At 43.5% G+C, this 14,378-nt stretch overlaps 1 protein-coding gene across 1 annotated transcript in view; it reads right to left on the minus strand.

Moving 5' to 3' along the window:
• SERINC5 (serine incorporator 5) overlaps positions 1–14,378 on the minus strand; it is a gene marked incomplete at both ends in the record, with an annotated part of 41,603 nt that overhangs the window by 1,214 nt on the left and 26,011 nt on the right. Inside the window, 5 exons of the mRNA XM_079548281.1 lie at positions 35–74; positions 2,132–2,198; positions 3,739–3,865; positions 12,151–12,246; positions 13,036–13,247. Of these exons, the coding sequence (XP_079404407.1) occupies positions 35–74; positions 2,132–2,198; positions 3,739–3,865; positions 12,151–12,246; positions 13,036–13,247 (542 nt within the window). The remainder of the gene's footprint in view (positions 1–34; positions 75–2,131; positions 2,199–3,738; positions 3,866–12,150; positions 12,247–13,035; positions 13,248–14,378) is intronic.

Consider the following 14,378-nt stretch of genomic DNA (forward strand, 5'->3'; position numbering starts at 1 on the left):
GGCTGGGTAAATTTTGCAGTGAAAATGTAATTACCATCTCCATCAAGCACGCAGCAAAAGCAGCAACGAGCCACCTGTGGAATAAACAACAGCAAAGGTGTGAGCCTGTGCAAGCAAAGAAGCAGAACAACTGGTGAAGAAGGCCTTGCTATGTCCAAGTTATCGGCACTAATTTAGAAAAATCTGGCTTGTTTTTCCAACCAGCACGAAACTGCAATTAAGATTTGCCAAATTGTTTGTAAGAGCAGCTTCTAAGCTTTGGAAAAACCTACTTGGAAAGAGCTGGGAGCAAACAAATCCATCTTTAGGAACCAATCTCTTCTATATAATTCAAGATCAAGTATTGGCAGCATTACACCGTAAACTATGACAAAATGGTGGAAAAGCTAATGTGGTGGCACATTAAGGATTCAGAAAGACACTTAAGACTCACATCTAAGTGTCATTCAAATAAATTCTTCACTGAAATGAAGATAAAATGAACTTGCAAAACTGCTGCAGGCACTGGGAATAACAGAAATGCGAATGTACTTATCTTCAAAAAAATTTGCTGAAATGGATCTAGACTGAGTACAAGGAGAAAGTTGTTGCTTCATTGAAAAGAACATTTTTTTAAGTGATGGAAAAAGGAAAGCTGAAATTGTCTACTGAAGGGTCAGACACTCCCTGTGTCGAGAGTTCATGTAAATGAAAAAATGGTGCGGAGAGAACAATGAACATACAACTAGGTGCACTTTTTGCATAAGACCACAGTACAGCTCAGTGCTGTGTACTGCATTCACCTACCTTATTCTTTCTAATAAAATTCCTCTCTAGGATTTAATTTTGTTGTGGTCTGATAAAGATAGCATGTAACTTCTGGAATGCGTCAAGCCTTCAGAGTTTCCAATGGAAAAAAATTACAGCTTTCACTCTACCTGTGATTACATATACTCATTGGGTTCATAAATTCATGAGAAGTCAAAAAGCTCATTCTTAAGGGACTGGTCAAGAGTTTAAGGAAAACTCTTATTCTGTATCTCAACAAATTAATGGGCTTTTTCCATTGTTACACCAAGCCTTTAGCTTGAGTTTCCCTTTGGCTGTATTAAGATTCTGAAGAAAATCCTCCATTCCCTCAAACCTTTTAATGAGTTTCATTTGTCAGAACTTAAGTCCTTGCACACACACAGTGATGCTAATAGCAACGCTGGCACACGTACAACTAGCCCTTCCAAACACTCAGCTGTCTTCAGCATGGACACTGAAAGGCTTCCTGTATACCACTAGCAACTGTAAAGCTATGTTTATATTCATGGTTGGAAAGACAAAGGACCTTTATTACAGACAAAACAATCAATGCAATTAGTTGCTCTCTGCCAGTCATTTCTTTACATTTATGTTCAGTGGTTCTTGTACTGCTCTTTAAAACCAAATGGTGCAGAAATAACTATGTTGGCAACTGCTGCTGTGCAAAAGCTGAGCCTTCCCAGTTGATGGGCTGCATCCAGCAGCTTGTGCTTCCCCTGCAGCAGAGCACATGTCAGCCCCACAGCCACGCTGTGCTGCTACAAAGTCATGGCTTTTTCAGAGGTAAAGAGAAACTTCTCTAGCACCTGACACACTCCTAAAGCTAACCATATTTTGCTTTCTCACATCCAGGTGCTGCAAATACCATCTGCATTTCTGGATTCTCATACATGCTTTGAGCTTTGCACCTCTGTTTTTCATTATTTAATCAAAGTTCATGTGCACAACAAAAGCAATCAGGATTAATAATGTCCAGGAATGTCTTCAGTTTCTTAGTGCCCAGCAGACTTTGTCTTTTAATGAGAAAACAAGCTTGTGAGGAGCAGAAGATTTACAGGAAGTCTTCACAATGCTATGCAAACAGCTAAAATGCAAGAGCATTTTACTACTTACATTTTTACATTTTACATTTTTACTACTTAAAGGCACTGCCAAGGGACCTGTAACAGCTGCAGAAGGGTCAGAGCAGACATATATTCATACAGATCCACAGGCAAGCAACATGTGTGCTACAAGCACTCTTTTTTTTTTTTTTTTTTACCGAATTACAGGTTAGTTAGCCATGAAAACAACAGCAGGAAAAGCACACAATGAAATCTGTGCAGTCGAAGCAGGAACTCACTTCAGTTTCAGGTGCTGCATATATTCCTCTCAATGTCTCAGAACTTGCACGTGTTGTTGAGGTCAAACTAAGAGCAAAAGAAGACAGAGTAAGAACTTTCTGCAGAAGCCTACAAGGGTGATTTTTCACCACAGGAAACACAAGTGCAAAGCATGTGAAAAGTTTATTCTGCACAAGCATAAACCAGCCTACAGATGGCCACAGGCCAACTATGAATGAATCACAAGCTTGAAAGTAGGTCACTCCTGAAAGGGGGTGAATTCATCACCTGCAGACAGCAGCAAACAGCTCAGCACTCCGATTTGCATTTTAGACAAGATCTTCCTTGCTGTGCTCAACTAATGTTTCTATATTAATTTCACAGCCATTGCTTGGGCTCAGCGTTCATAAAATGCTTCTCTACAGGCTTTGCCAGTAAAGAAACCTGTCACTGGCAGCAGTCAGCTTTCAGAGCAGATCACCAACTGCTTGTCACTATTCCGGTCACTAAAAATTACTTTCTTGCATGACAGTAATCGTCTGGGGAAAATCTCTTCTAGTTTTGTAAGAAATATTTCTTATCCAGCCAGCCTTCCCCTCTCAGGATCATAAATCAAACTTTCCACAAAGAAAAGGGTGCTAACTGCTCCGCATGCACTCATCTGCCATAAGCAATAGGTCAGAATTCCCTTTGAATTCTACTTGGCAGCCCTCATCTTCCCAAATCATGGTGCATTTCCCCAGCAGGTTGGCTACCTGAAAGTTACTCCCTAAACACCCTCCTGATGCACTGGAAAATGCTGTTCCATGAAAACTAGATCCAAAGTACAAACCCACATGTTTGATATCAGGATTAAATAGGCAAATATTCATATTTGATGACGGAGGATTTGCTGTGCTACTTCTTCAGAATGCCTCTCGTATTCACTTTAGAATTATTAGAGTTTCAGTACACAAACTCTGGACTCAGAAGCAAAAACTGCTCAGAAGCTTACAACAGACAGGCAGTGCTGTTTCCTGGCAACTCACAGTCATAACAGTAACACATTATGTCTTTATTATCAGCAACTGCCTTCTCCCTTGGTCTATGATTTAATTTATTGATGCAAGCCGCAATAATTCCAGGTGAGCATCACAACACTACAGGTAGGGACAGATTTCAGAAAAGACATTGCTGACAAATGCTGAGAGTAGTCCTATGCTCACAAGTTGTTCAAAAGAAGCCCTAAACCCTCATGTGTTTGTTTATTTATTTACTCCAAAAACACCAGAAGAACAGTGATAGCATCTGCCAGGTTATTACAGAAATTTCAGACAGCTTTCTTAGACAGACACATCTGCATGGATTTATCCCTACAGAACAGTAAATACAGAATCAAAGCACCTTGAGACTGATCACCTTCATGGACAGCGTAAACTTTTCCCCTCCACCTTCAAATTTAAATTGTTCTATTCAATTTTAATGAAATATGGTTGTTTCAATAGTTGCTGGGCTTTTTTAAAATTAAGGGAACAGGAACCTTCCATCAAATTTCTATTTCTTGCTATTACTTTGCTTGAGGACTGCTATAAGCCATCATTAGATAGACAGCACTGCATTTATAGCAAATGTAAACTCCAAGACTTACCAGGAATATAAAATGCAGCCAAAGAGAATGGTAGTACCCAGGCCTGTAACCAGGTTTTCATCTCCATGTAGTCCTTGGCTAAATTCAGGCACACATATCGTGATGTTCTGATTGTTTTCATCCAGGACTTCATAAAACAAAAATAACATGAAAACCACAGTTACCAATGCTCACTTCACTTCAAAGTACTCTTCTGCACATAGTTTTTCAGGAAACTTTTTTTTTTTTTTTTTTTTTTAAACTTCTGATAATGAGTAGATACAACTCAGTTGCATCCTTCTACCTTTCAGAAAAATAATACTGAATAAATTCTGCAAACCTAACCTTACAGATCAGTGTTCCAGAACAAAAAAATACAATTTTGTAGGGTAATAAAGCTTATTCACTCAAGCTGACAAACAAGGCAACAGACTGCTGAAATAAGAAGCTGGAAGTTTCCCAACACTTCACCCAAGACTACGAAGCCATACAAAACCAAGATAGTATGCATCTCAGATCATAATTTTTTGCATATGCAAGAGTGCCCTGAGGATAACTACAAAACTCACAGTTGGTGAAAAAAGTAACAGTCTGGTCTCAAATATGTAGAGAAAAAGAGATGTAATGTTTGCAAATACTACTTTTAGGTTCCTGAAATGAAATAAACTACCTACCATGGGAATGGAATGTTGTTTCTGCATTATATATTAAAAAGGGCAATTGATTTGAAGAAGTAGAACACAATGTATTTTTATTCTGTAACTTATCCTTAGAAATAGTTGATCTAAGAAATAGAAACACCGTATGTATTAACAGCATGTTTTAGAAACATTATAACTGAATTATGTGATTAACTCTTTCTTGCAAAATTGCAATAGTTGTTAAATGTTCCAAACAATGTGGGTATAGTGTTAGGGATTAGAAAACATATTGTAGAGTTGTTCTGTGAGGATAAGAAGCTCCCAGCAAAAGAAAAGCAGATTTAACAAACATCAGAGAAGCTAGGGCCTCTACACAAGGCCAGACTGCCTCACTCCATGAGAAGTTGAAATGTGACAGGCAGGCATCAAGATATTCCCCTCTGTCCTCCTTCTGAGCTTATCTCTATGCAAGGACAGACGGATGACCAGAACAATGACCTAGGGTAAAGGGCACAAATGCTAGGGGGCAATTAAACAATTAGGAGGTTATGTTTATGTTTATCTTGTAAAGCAGGCATCTGAAAGTTATCACCAGCTGTTTGTTAAGAAAGCAATTGTTAGAAGGCATTTAACCAATTAAGATATTTGTGTCTGGGAGGCAAGGATTGGTGTCTACTTGGTATTTGTAAGATTAGTGAAGCATCGCAAAAGAGTGTGAACCTACAGTACTCAGCCAATGAGGAACCAGGGGAGAAGGAGATCAGCGTCAGGCAATGGGGGATAAAAGATGTAACGCTGTTTTCTGTGTGCTCTCCTGCTGGCAGGAGGCCTGCCATTGCAACTGCAAATAAAATCTGCTTTATCAGAGATACTGTCCTGATAAATTATTTGGATATTTTCAACACCTACTTTGAGTCAAAGCATAGCAACAGTCTGCAGCATAACCCTAAAAGCATCTGATCACAGCTGCATCTTATCTCAAGAGATTTCGTGCCAATGCCCTTCCAAGCAAACTGTGTTCCCATCTCCCCTTTCCTTCTCCAGTGCGGCAGCAGAACTATTTGGAAGGCCAGAGGGCAAAACGCAGCAAAGGCTACATGCAGGTTAAAAATAAACTCAAAAGTCAGTTCCCTGACCTGGTTCCATGTAGGGCTGCATAAGATCATTATCAGCAGATGACAGGAACAAAACCACACCAGGAGCAAGGAAGGGAAGACAACCTTTAGGGAATATGTTGGCAAGAGATGTGCAGAATCCCCCACCTGCATCCATCATGGTTGCAGCAACAAGGTAGATTACTGTTTGGCATGCCTTCTAGCTCAGTTTGGCACCAAAATCAAAGGCTGTGATAAACAGAAGTTCAATGGACATTTCCTTTTGTTTGTCTTTTACTTCTGACATCTGCAACCATGCTGTATGTTGCAAACAAGTATTTGTGGTGTACATTTTCTTCAGGTCTGGTTTGCACTATGGCTGAATTGCAGGCCCCTGCTCAATGAATGTGTCAGCATTAAATCAGTGTATGGCAAATCTGAGTGATGTGGTACAGGACATCTTAGCAAGTGTCAGCTCCAGCATGTGCCAATGCAAAAGCTGCACAAGCCATTACGAGAGTTAGTTTGACAAAGACTGGGATGAACACAATGAGAAACATCTGATTCAGGGAGTCTGAAAGAGCATGCCTGATACAAACTGCCAAATATAATAACCACACTTGCAATGCGTACCAGAAGAATCAGAGCACTCATTCCTTAAACTGCTAAAAGCTCTGATTGTCACAAGCATGAGATAAAACAAAACTAATGATTTAATATCATACATCACTTTCTTCCCTTTCTTTTCTAGGACAGTGTCAAATGTTATGAGTAATTCAGATGACATCTAACCCAATTTCTATACTCTTTCAAAAACACTGCTTACATTATTAAATACATCTTCCACCAAAATAGTCTGGTTTTTGTTCTTAGCTCTGGAATATGTTTGTGTTATGTGCTTGTGTCTACACTAGTGCGAGAGATTCTTCCCCTCTCTTTCATTTTCCCTCTGGGCAAGTGACTGTAAAACTCCTCATTTCTGCCACTGAGGTTCTAGCTATCACTGCTTTAGCTTTTCAGTATTAAACGCTGAGCAATAATAGTGTTTTTTTTCATTAATGATCTGGATCCAGACAAGTCTTGTGTAAATGAAAAGAATATTACCCATCCAAACAGGTGATTCTAATTGTTAAATGGGAAGAGGAAACAGGTTGAGAAGAGCATGGTGATGCTGAGAAATCCAACAGTAATTTGACATGCCATGAGTTATGTCAAGCAGGAATTCCTTTAATACAGCGCTGAGTGCATGAGGGATCCACCAAACATGCCCAGCAAGGAAAGAGGCAGCTACACATTTATAGGCACAGTGAATACATACATATTCATTGCATTTCAGAGAAATTGGTTACATATGCACTGAATTTAAAATAACTTTTTACCATGTTGTCCCACCCTTCTGAGCACGCACCTAAAATGTGACGAGGATCTCTGGGCCACATCTGATGGTCGTTGGATGAAGGCTATTAGTCATCCTCACAAAGCCTTCCTCACTGGGAACTTGTAACTTTTAGGGAGGCTGCATTGTGTCACAACAGCAACCCTGCCTCCTTATCTTCACGGGACCCTCCCCACTGAGTTGAGCAAACAACAACTCTGCTTATCTTCACTGGACCCTTCACCCTGCTCTAAACAGCATCTCCTTATCACTTCAGAGGATCCTTCACTGAGTTGCAAACAGAAACTCTACTTATCTTCTTGGAACCTCATGTTCCTATGGTTTGTGTTCCTTCCTAGATTTATCTGCTTGTGCAAGCTATGAGGCCTTGTTTAAACAAGGCTATACATTGTCTCCTTGATTCATTGTAAAGTCTTGCTATGTTTTTGCAGCATAAGGGACATAGTTAGAATGGTAGACTACAGGAACTCAGCTGAAGAACAGCATGACTTCAAACAACTATGGCATAACACCAGGTCTTTACTCAGAATGTTTCTTTTCAAAATCAAAGATGAACAATACTCAAGTTTTTGTTCAATTGGATAGCAAAGGCTGTCTGCTGTAATAATTCTAAGAGAAACAAAGGATCCACTCCGATCGCCAGCACAGCAAAATAGAACAAAGCCACTTGGGTGCAAGGCACCTATAAACTGGTGTGGATCTAGTAAACTTTGGGGTTGAGCTGATGCAGCTGCCTTGTGGCAGGGCACGTAATTGTTCTTGTCCTTGCTCAGGTGACTGCTCTCCCACTCGCTGACCCAGTGACTGTAAGTTCAAACATAGTCTCTACCAGACGTTGGGCATGCTCCAACAAGTCTGTGGCGACCCAGACAGAGGGACTGCCCAGAACTGCAGCGGTTCAAGTCTCTGGCTGCAGGGAGTGCCTGAGTCTGCTGCTGCCGGGGGACGATGGGAGGGATGCCACCTGCATGAGGTGCGAACAGTTGGATGAGCTGCTCAGCCTTGTTGTAGAGCTTAGGGAGGAGGTGGAGCGGTTAAGATCCATTAGGGACTGCGAGAGGGAAATAGACTGGTGGTGTAACTCTCTGCGAGAAACAAGCAGAGATTGCAACCCCCAGCCTGTAGTGGACTCTCTGCCTTATTGTACTAAAACCGAGAGAGCTGACTTGGGAGGAGAAGAGGAATGGCAGCATGTCCCACCTCAGCGACGCAGGTGGCGCCCTCCCCAACCTACCTTGGTTCCTCAGGTGCCCCTGAGTAATAGGTTTGAAACCCTGGAACTGGAGGGTGAGGAGGCTGAGAACAAGGTGGTGGAACAGCCTCTGAGCTTTGCTAAGGAGAGGCGGTCGGCTCCACGCTTGAAGACCGCCTCTTCTGGTAAAGAAAGGAGGGTGACAGTTGTAGGAGACTCCCTTCTAAAAGGAACTGAGGGCCCGATATGTCGTCCTGACCCCACCCGGAGGGAAGTGTGCTGCCTCCCTGGGGCACGGGTCAGGGACATCTCTAGAAAGTTGCCTGGGCTTATTCGCCCGTCTGACTACTACCCCTTATTGGTAGTTCAGGTTGGCAGTGATGATGCTGCCAAGAGAAGCCTAAGGGCAATCAAAAATGACTTCAAGGGTCTGGGGAGGGTACTGGATGGTGCGGGAGTGCAGGCAGTCTTCTCTTCTATCCCTTCAGTGGCGGGGAAGGACTCTGAGAGGATCAAAAAAGCCCTCCTCATCAATAAATGGCTTAGAGGCTGGTGCAGGCAGAAGAACTTTGGTTTTTTTGACCATGGGGCAATTTACTCAGCTCCTGGCATGACGGCTGCAGATGGAGCTCAACTGTCTGCAAGGGGTAAAAGGATCCTAGCCCAGGAGCTGGCGGGCCTCATTGAAAGGTCTTTAAACTAGGTAAGAAGGGGGAAGGGGACAAAATGAGGACTGCTGAGGTTCAGGTAGTTCAAAGTTCAATATTGAACTTGATGGGTGACGAGGGTGGAGTTCGAAGGGATGGAGTGTGGCAGGGGAATGCTGCCTCCCTGAAGTGTCTATACACCAATGCGCGCAGTATGGGAAATAAACAGGAAGAGTTGGAGATCTGCGTGCGGTCACATGGCTATGATCTCATTGCGATCACAGAGACGTGGTGGGACAGCTCGCATGACTGGAATGTTGTCATGGAGGGCTATGTGCTCTTTAGGAAAGATCGGCCGGCGAGGCGGGGTGGTGGAGTTGCTCTTTATGTAAGAGAGCAGCTTGAATGTATTGAACTCCACCTGGGGGAGAGTGGTGTAGCAGTGGAGAGCTTGTGGGTAAGAATCAAGGGGCGGGCTGGTATGGCTGACACCGTTGTGGGTGTGTGCTACAGGCCCCCCAGTCAGGAGGAGGACGTTGATGAGGCCTTACACAAACAATGGGAAGCAGCGTCACGATCCCAGGCACTGGTGCTTATGGGGGACTCCAATTATCCAGATATTTGCTGGAAAAGCAATGTGGCCAGGCACGCGCGGTCCAGACGGTTCCTGCAATGTGTTGAAGACAACTTCCTGATGCAGGTGGTTGAGGAACCGACGAGGAGAGGGGTACTGCTGGACCTTATTCTCACTAATAGAGAAGGGCTTGTCAGGGAAGTAAAGGTCGGGGGCAGCTTGGGTTGCAGTGACCATGAGATGGTGGAGTTCAAGATCCTGAGTGGAAGAAGTAAAGCAAAAAGTAGGATTGCTATCCTGGACTTCAGGAGAGCCGACTTCGATCTCTTCCGGGACCTACTTGGAGCTGTCTCATGGGCTAGGGTGTTGGAAGACAAGGGGGCCTGTGAGAGCTGGTGGGCATTTAAGCAGCTCTTCTTCCAAGCTCAGGATCGGTGTGTCCCTGTGAGGAAGAAATCGGGAAAGGGTGGCAGGAGACCTGTGTGGATGAGCAAGGAGCTCGTGCACAAACTCAAAGGAAAGAAGAAAGCCCATGAAATGTGGAAAAAGGGTCTGACTACTTGGGAAGAATACAGGAATGTTGTCAGGGTCTGCAGGGATGCGACAAGGAAGGCTAAAGCCCGCCTGGAATTAAATCTGGCAAAGGGGATAAAGGATAATAAAAAAGGTTTTTTCAAGTACATTAACAGTAAAAGGAAGACTAGGGAGAATGTGGCTCCCCTGCTAAGTGACGGGGGTGTGCTGGTAACGGGGGATGCTGAGAAGGCGGAGATACTGAATGCCTTCTTTGCTTCTGTCTTCAGTGAAAAAGCTCCCCCTCGGGAATCTGAGACCCTGGAGGTGAGTGAGAGGATCTGGGGAATGGAAGACCTCCCTTCTGTCAGGGAAGAGGTGGTCCGGGAGCGCCTAGGCAACACCAATGTTCACAAATCCATGGGACCTGATGGGATTCATCCACGGGTGCTGAGGGAGCTGGCAGAGGTGGTTGCTGAACCGCTTTCTGTCATCTTTGAGAAGTCTTGGAGGACGGGGGAGGTGCCTGAAGACTGGAAGATAGCCAATGTCACTCCGGTCTTCAAAAAGGGCAAGAAGGAAGATGCAGGCAATTATAGGCCAGTCAGCCTCACCTCTGTCCCTGGAAAGGTGATGGAACAGCTTGTGCTAGATGTCATCTCCAGACAAGTGGAAGAAAAGGAAGTTATCAGGAGTAGTCAGCACGGGTTCACCAGGGGGAGGTCGTGCTTGACCAACCTGGTAGCCTTCTATGATGTTGTCTCTGGCTGGGTGGATGGGGGGAGAGCAGTGGATGTAGTCTACCTTGATTTCAGCAAGACATTTGATACTGTCCCCCACGACATCCTTATAACAAAGCTGAGCAAGTGTGGGATAGATGAGTGGACAGTGAGGTGGGTTGAGAACTGGCTGACTGGCAGAGCGCAGAGGGTCGTTGTTGGTGGTGCAGAGTCCGGTTGGAGGCCTGTAACCAGCGGTGTTCCTCAGGGGTCTGTGCTGGGTCCGGTCTTGTTCAACATCTTCATCAATGACCTTGATGAGGGGATAATGGCCACCCTCAGCAAGTTTGCCGATGATACGAAGTTGGGAGGATTGGCTGACACGCCTGAAGGCTGTGTTGCCATTCAGCAAGACCTGGATAGGCTGGAGAGCTGGGCAGAAAAAAACCGGATGAGGTTTAACAAAAGCAAGTGTAGAGTCTTGCATGTGGGGAGGAATAATTCCATGCACCGGTACAGGTTGGGGGATGAGCTGCTGGAGGGGAGCTCTGCGGAGAGGGACCTGGGTGTCCTGGTGGACGACAGGTTGGCCATGAGCCAGCAGTGTGCCCTTGTAGCCAAAAAGGCCAATGGCTTACTGGGGTGCATTAAAAAGAGCGTGTCCAGCAGGTCGAGGGAGGTGATCCTCCCCCTCTACTCTGCCCTGGTGAGGCCTCATCTGGAGTACTGCGTCCAGTTCTGGGCTCCCCAGTACAAAAAAGACAAGGATCTCTTGGAAAGAGTCCAGCCGAGGGCCACGAAGATGGTGAAGGGCCTGGAGCATCTCTCCTATGAGGAAAGGCTGAGTGAACTGGGTCTGTTCAGCCTTGGGAAGAGAAGACTGAGAGGGGACCTGATCCAGGTCTATAAATATCTAAGGTGTGGGGGGCAGAATGGCGAGGCCAGACTGTTTTCAGTGGTGAGTGGAGACAGGACAAGGGGAAATGGCTGGAAACTGCAGCATAGGAAGTTCCGCACAAACATGCGCAAGAACTTCTTTACAGTGAGGTGACGGAGCACTGGAACAGGCTGCCCAGGGAGGTGGTGGAGTCTCCTTCTCTGGAGACGTTCAAGACCTGCCTGGATGCCTACCTGTGCGACCTGCTGTAGGGAACCTGCTTTGGCAGGGGGGTTGGACTCGATGATCTCTGGAGGTCCCTTCCAACCCCTACAATTCTGTGATTCTGTGTGATTCTGTGATGACCTGACCTCATGTAGAGGTACTTAAGAGCCTCTGTCCCAACTTTTTTCCTATCACATCACCAAAGATATTGCATATTTAGTTACATCCTATTATATGAGCACAAGCACTTGCCACATCAATGGACTCCAGGACTCTGGGAAATTTATCAATAGAAAACAAACCAGAATGACTCTCATGCAACAGATGCAATCCAAAAACTCTCAGTTATGCTCCCCTGGACCAAAGCATTGACAATACAGGGAGAGCATTTACAGTCTCTGAAACGCTGCCCAAATGTATTATCTACAGTTTCTTTTGTACAGGGCAGAGCAGATAAAAACCAGCACTCCTACATTCCTCAGTGCTAAGCTTTCCTAAAGGCCTCCTTGATTTTAACACGTGGTTTGTCTGAAGGGATTTACGTGAAGCACTTACTGGTTTCTGGGGGCTTGCTGGATAGTGCTGAGAAAGTGAGGTACATGACATAGCAGCTGATTACTCCTGACTGCAGCAAACCAGAATGGGGCTGGCCTTTAGAAGAAAGAGAATAAAAGATCACTTTTGTAGATATTCTAACAATCTGAAAAATAAATTCACATCCCTTAAAAAATAGCAAGCACATTACTGTCTTTCAAAAGAGGGGAATATCACTTACTTTTTATTTAAAGCAGTTTATAAGTTTAGATATGTTTCCTCCAGCAAGTGAAAAGAGTTTGCTGTTTAGTTCTGCTGGCTGTTTTAAAATGGCATTAAAGATTCCCACATAAGAAATGAATCATCTCTTTGGTCTTGCCAAAAGCACCAACTTTCCAAAATGCTATTTACAGGCTGCCACGATAGATTTATTTGCCCACAAAACTTGTTTTGGAGACACTTAAATTACTACTTCCAGGTCCAATAAATGCAAGATATTAACAGCATACATTGAACATACCAGAGAAGAATGAAATACTTCTGTCAACTACTTCAGGCCCAAACTTTACAGATGGTAAATCGCAAGCAGCCAAAAGCAAATGCTAAAATAGAGGTGAAAGAGCATTACTGCCATTGCCTCAACTGCTAATGTTACAAGTGCTATGTAAACTCCTCTACACCTTATCAGCCATTGGCACAGGAGCATTCTTTACACTATAGGTGCTTGATGGTGTACCCAAAACATCATACATCTCTGTAGTTTTAGCAGCTGAACTGGTAAGCAACAACAGCACAGCACAGTGTTGATAAGGAGACAGGGATGAGAACAGCAGTAGCTCTGAACCATCATGCCTCAAGGCGTACAACTTCAGCAGCGCTAGAAAGGAGCAGGAGGTCAGCACTCACGATTCTGGACGCAAGGTGATATGGCTACCAGTGACACAAAGAGGCACAGGCCACCATTGACACCAATCAGGATCTTGTTAGATAAGCAGCCCTCTGAACGCGTGTAGAAAAGAGCCATGAGGACCAGGGCTGCCACAGCAACAGAGTACAAGATGAGCGTGACCAGGGCGAGCAAACCACTCCACATCTGCTTGTGATTTGCACTTGCAGTCCTGGGAAGACAGAGACAAATGCCTTACTTCATATCCCAAAAAATAAAGTTCTAATAGTTGAATAGTTCATGTCATCAACCACAAAAGACAGTGCTTATGTTCCTGAAATGTGTGTATATCAGCACACTAACAGAAGCCTCTGCTAGGTTCCATCCATGAAATTGAAGGAAATTTTCCTTAGCATTAGTGCTTTTTTATCAGTGGAAATGAACATCTATTGTAGAAGGTGCTAACGCTAAATGCTGCTACACAGAAAAGCAGCTCTTGTAATTAGCTGTAAAAATATCTGCCATGTAAGATCTCAACTCTTCCGCCATGAAAATAGATATCTAAGAAAGGTATGCTAAAACCCTTCCTAGCAGTCAACATGCTAACTAGGACAAGAGAAGACAGCAAGGGTTGTAGTGGAAAAAATGGAATACAGAAAAGTACAGAGGAGGCAGTGAAAATTTCTGTATATACACAGGAATACAACTTAAGTATTTTAATCCATAAGCAGAGGCTAAAGACTGGAACCATAATATCAAACTGAAATTAAGTCATGCCAAAACATAGTATATGTGGGTTGACAATGGAATCTTGCATGTTTAGATGAAAACAATGAAGTTAGAGAAAGCAGCAGTTCTCACAACCCAAAATACATAAATAACTAAATAAATCATGCAATGTGCATTATGCTGATACAAAAAAAAAAAAACAACAACCGGATTTACTAGTTTGTACCACTCCATACAGTTTCACTGCTACACTTTGCAAATCCTGTTTTACTTTCTTGCAGCACTCTGTTTTCTAGCAAGTATATTTTCACAGAAAACTGAACAGCTTAAAACAAAGTGTTTGCATCCCAATATGCTACTATTTATTGGAAGCAGAATGATTGAGGTTAAGAACATATCAGCACAGAGTAGAATAAGGAGGAAACACTTCCTTTGAGAAAAGACAAAACTGGGTGAAGAAAGATGCACAGTTCTAAACGACAACATTTATACCACTTCCAAATGCTTCATTTCCCTTATTCCAAGGGATATGTTGTTCAGGAGTCCATCATAATATTATATATTATACTATTATATAGTATATATTACATTTTATGTAATCTATATATATATAGTAGAGTATAATAATATATTG

Source organism: Tetrao urogallus (assembly GCF_951394365.1).
Source record: "Tetrao urogallus genome assembly, chromosome: Z".
In the NCBI taxonomy this organism is placed as follows: domain Eukaryota; kingdom Metazoa; phylum Chordata; class Aves; order Galliformes; family Phasianidae; genus Tetrao; species Tetrao urogallus.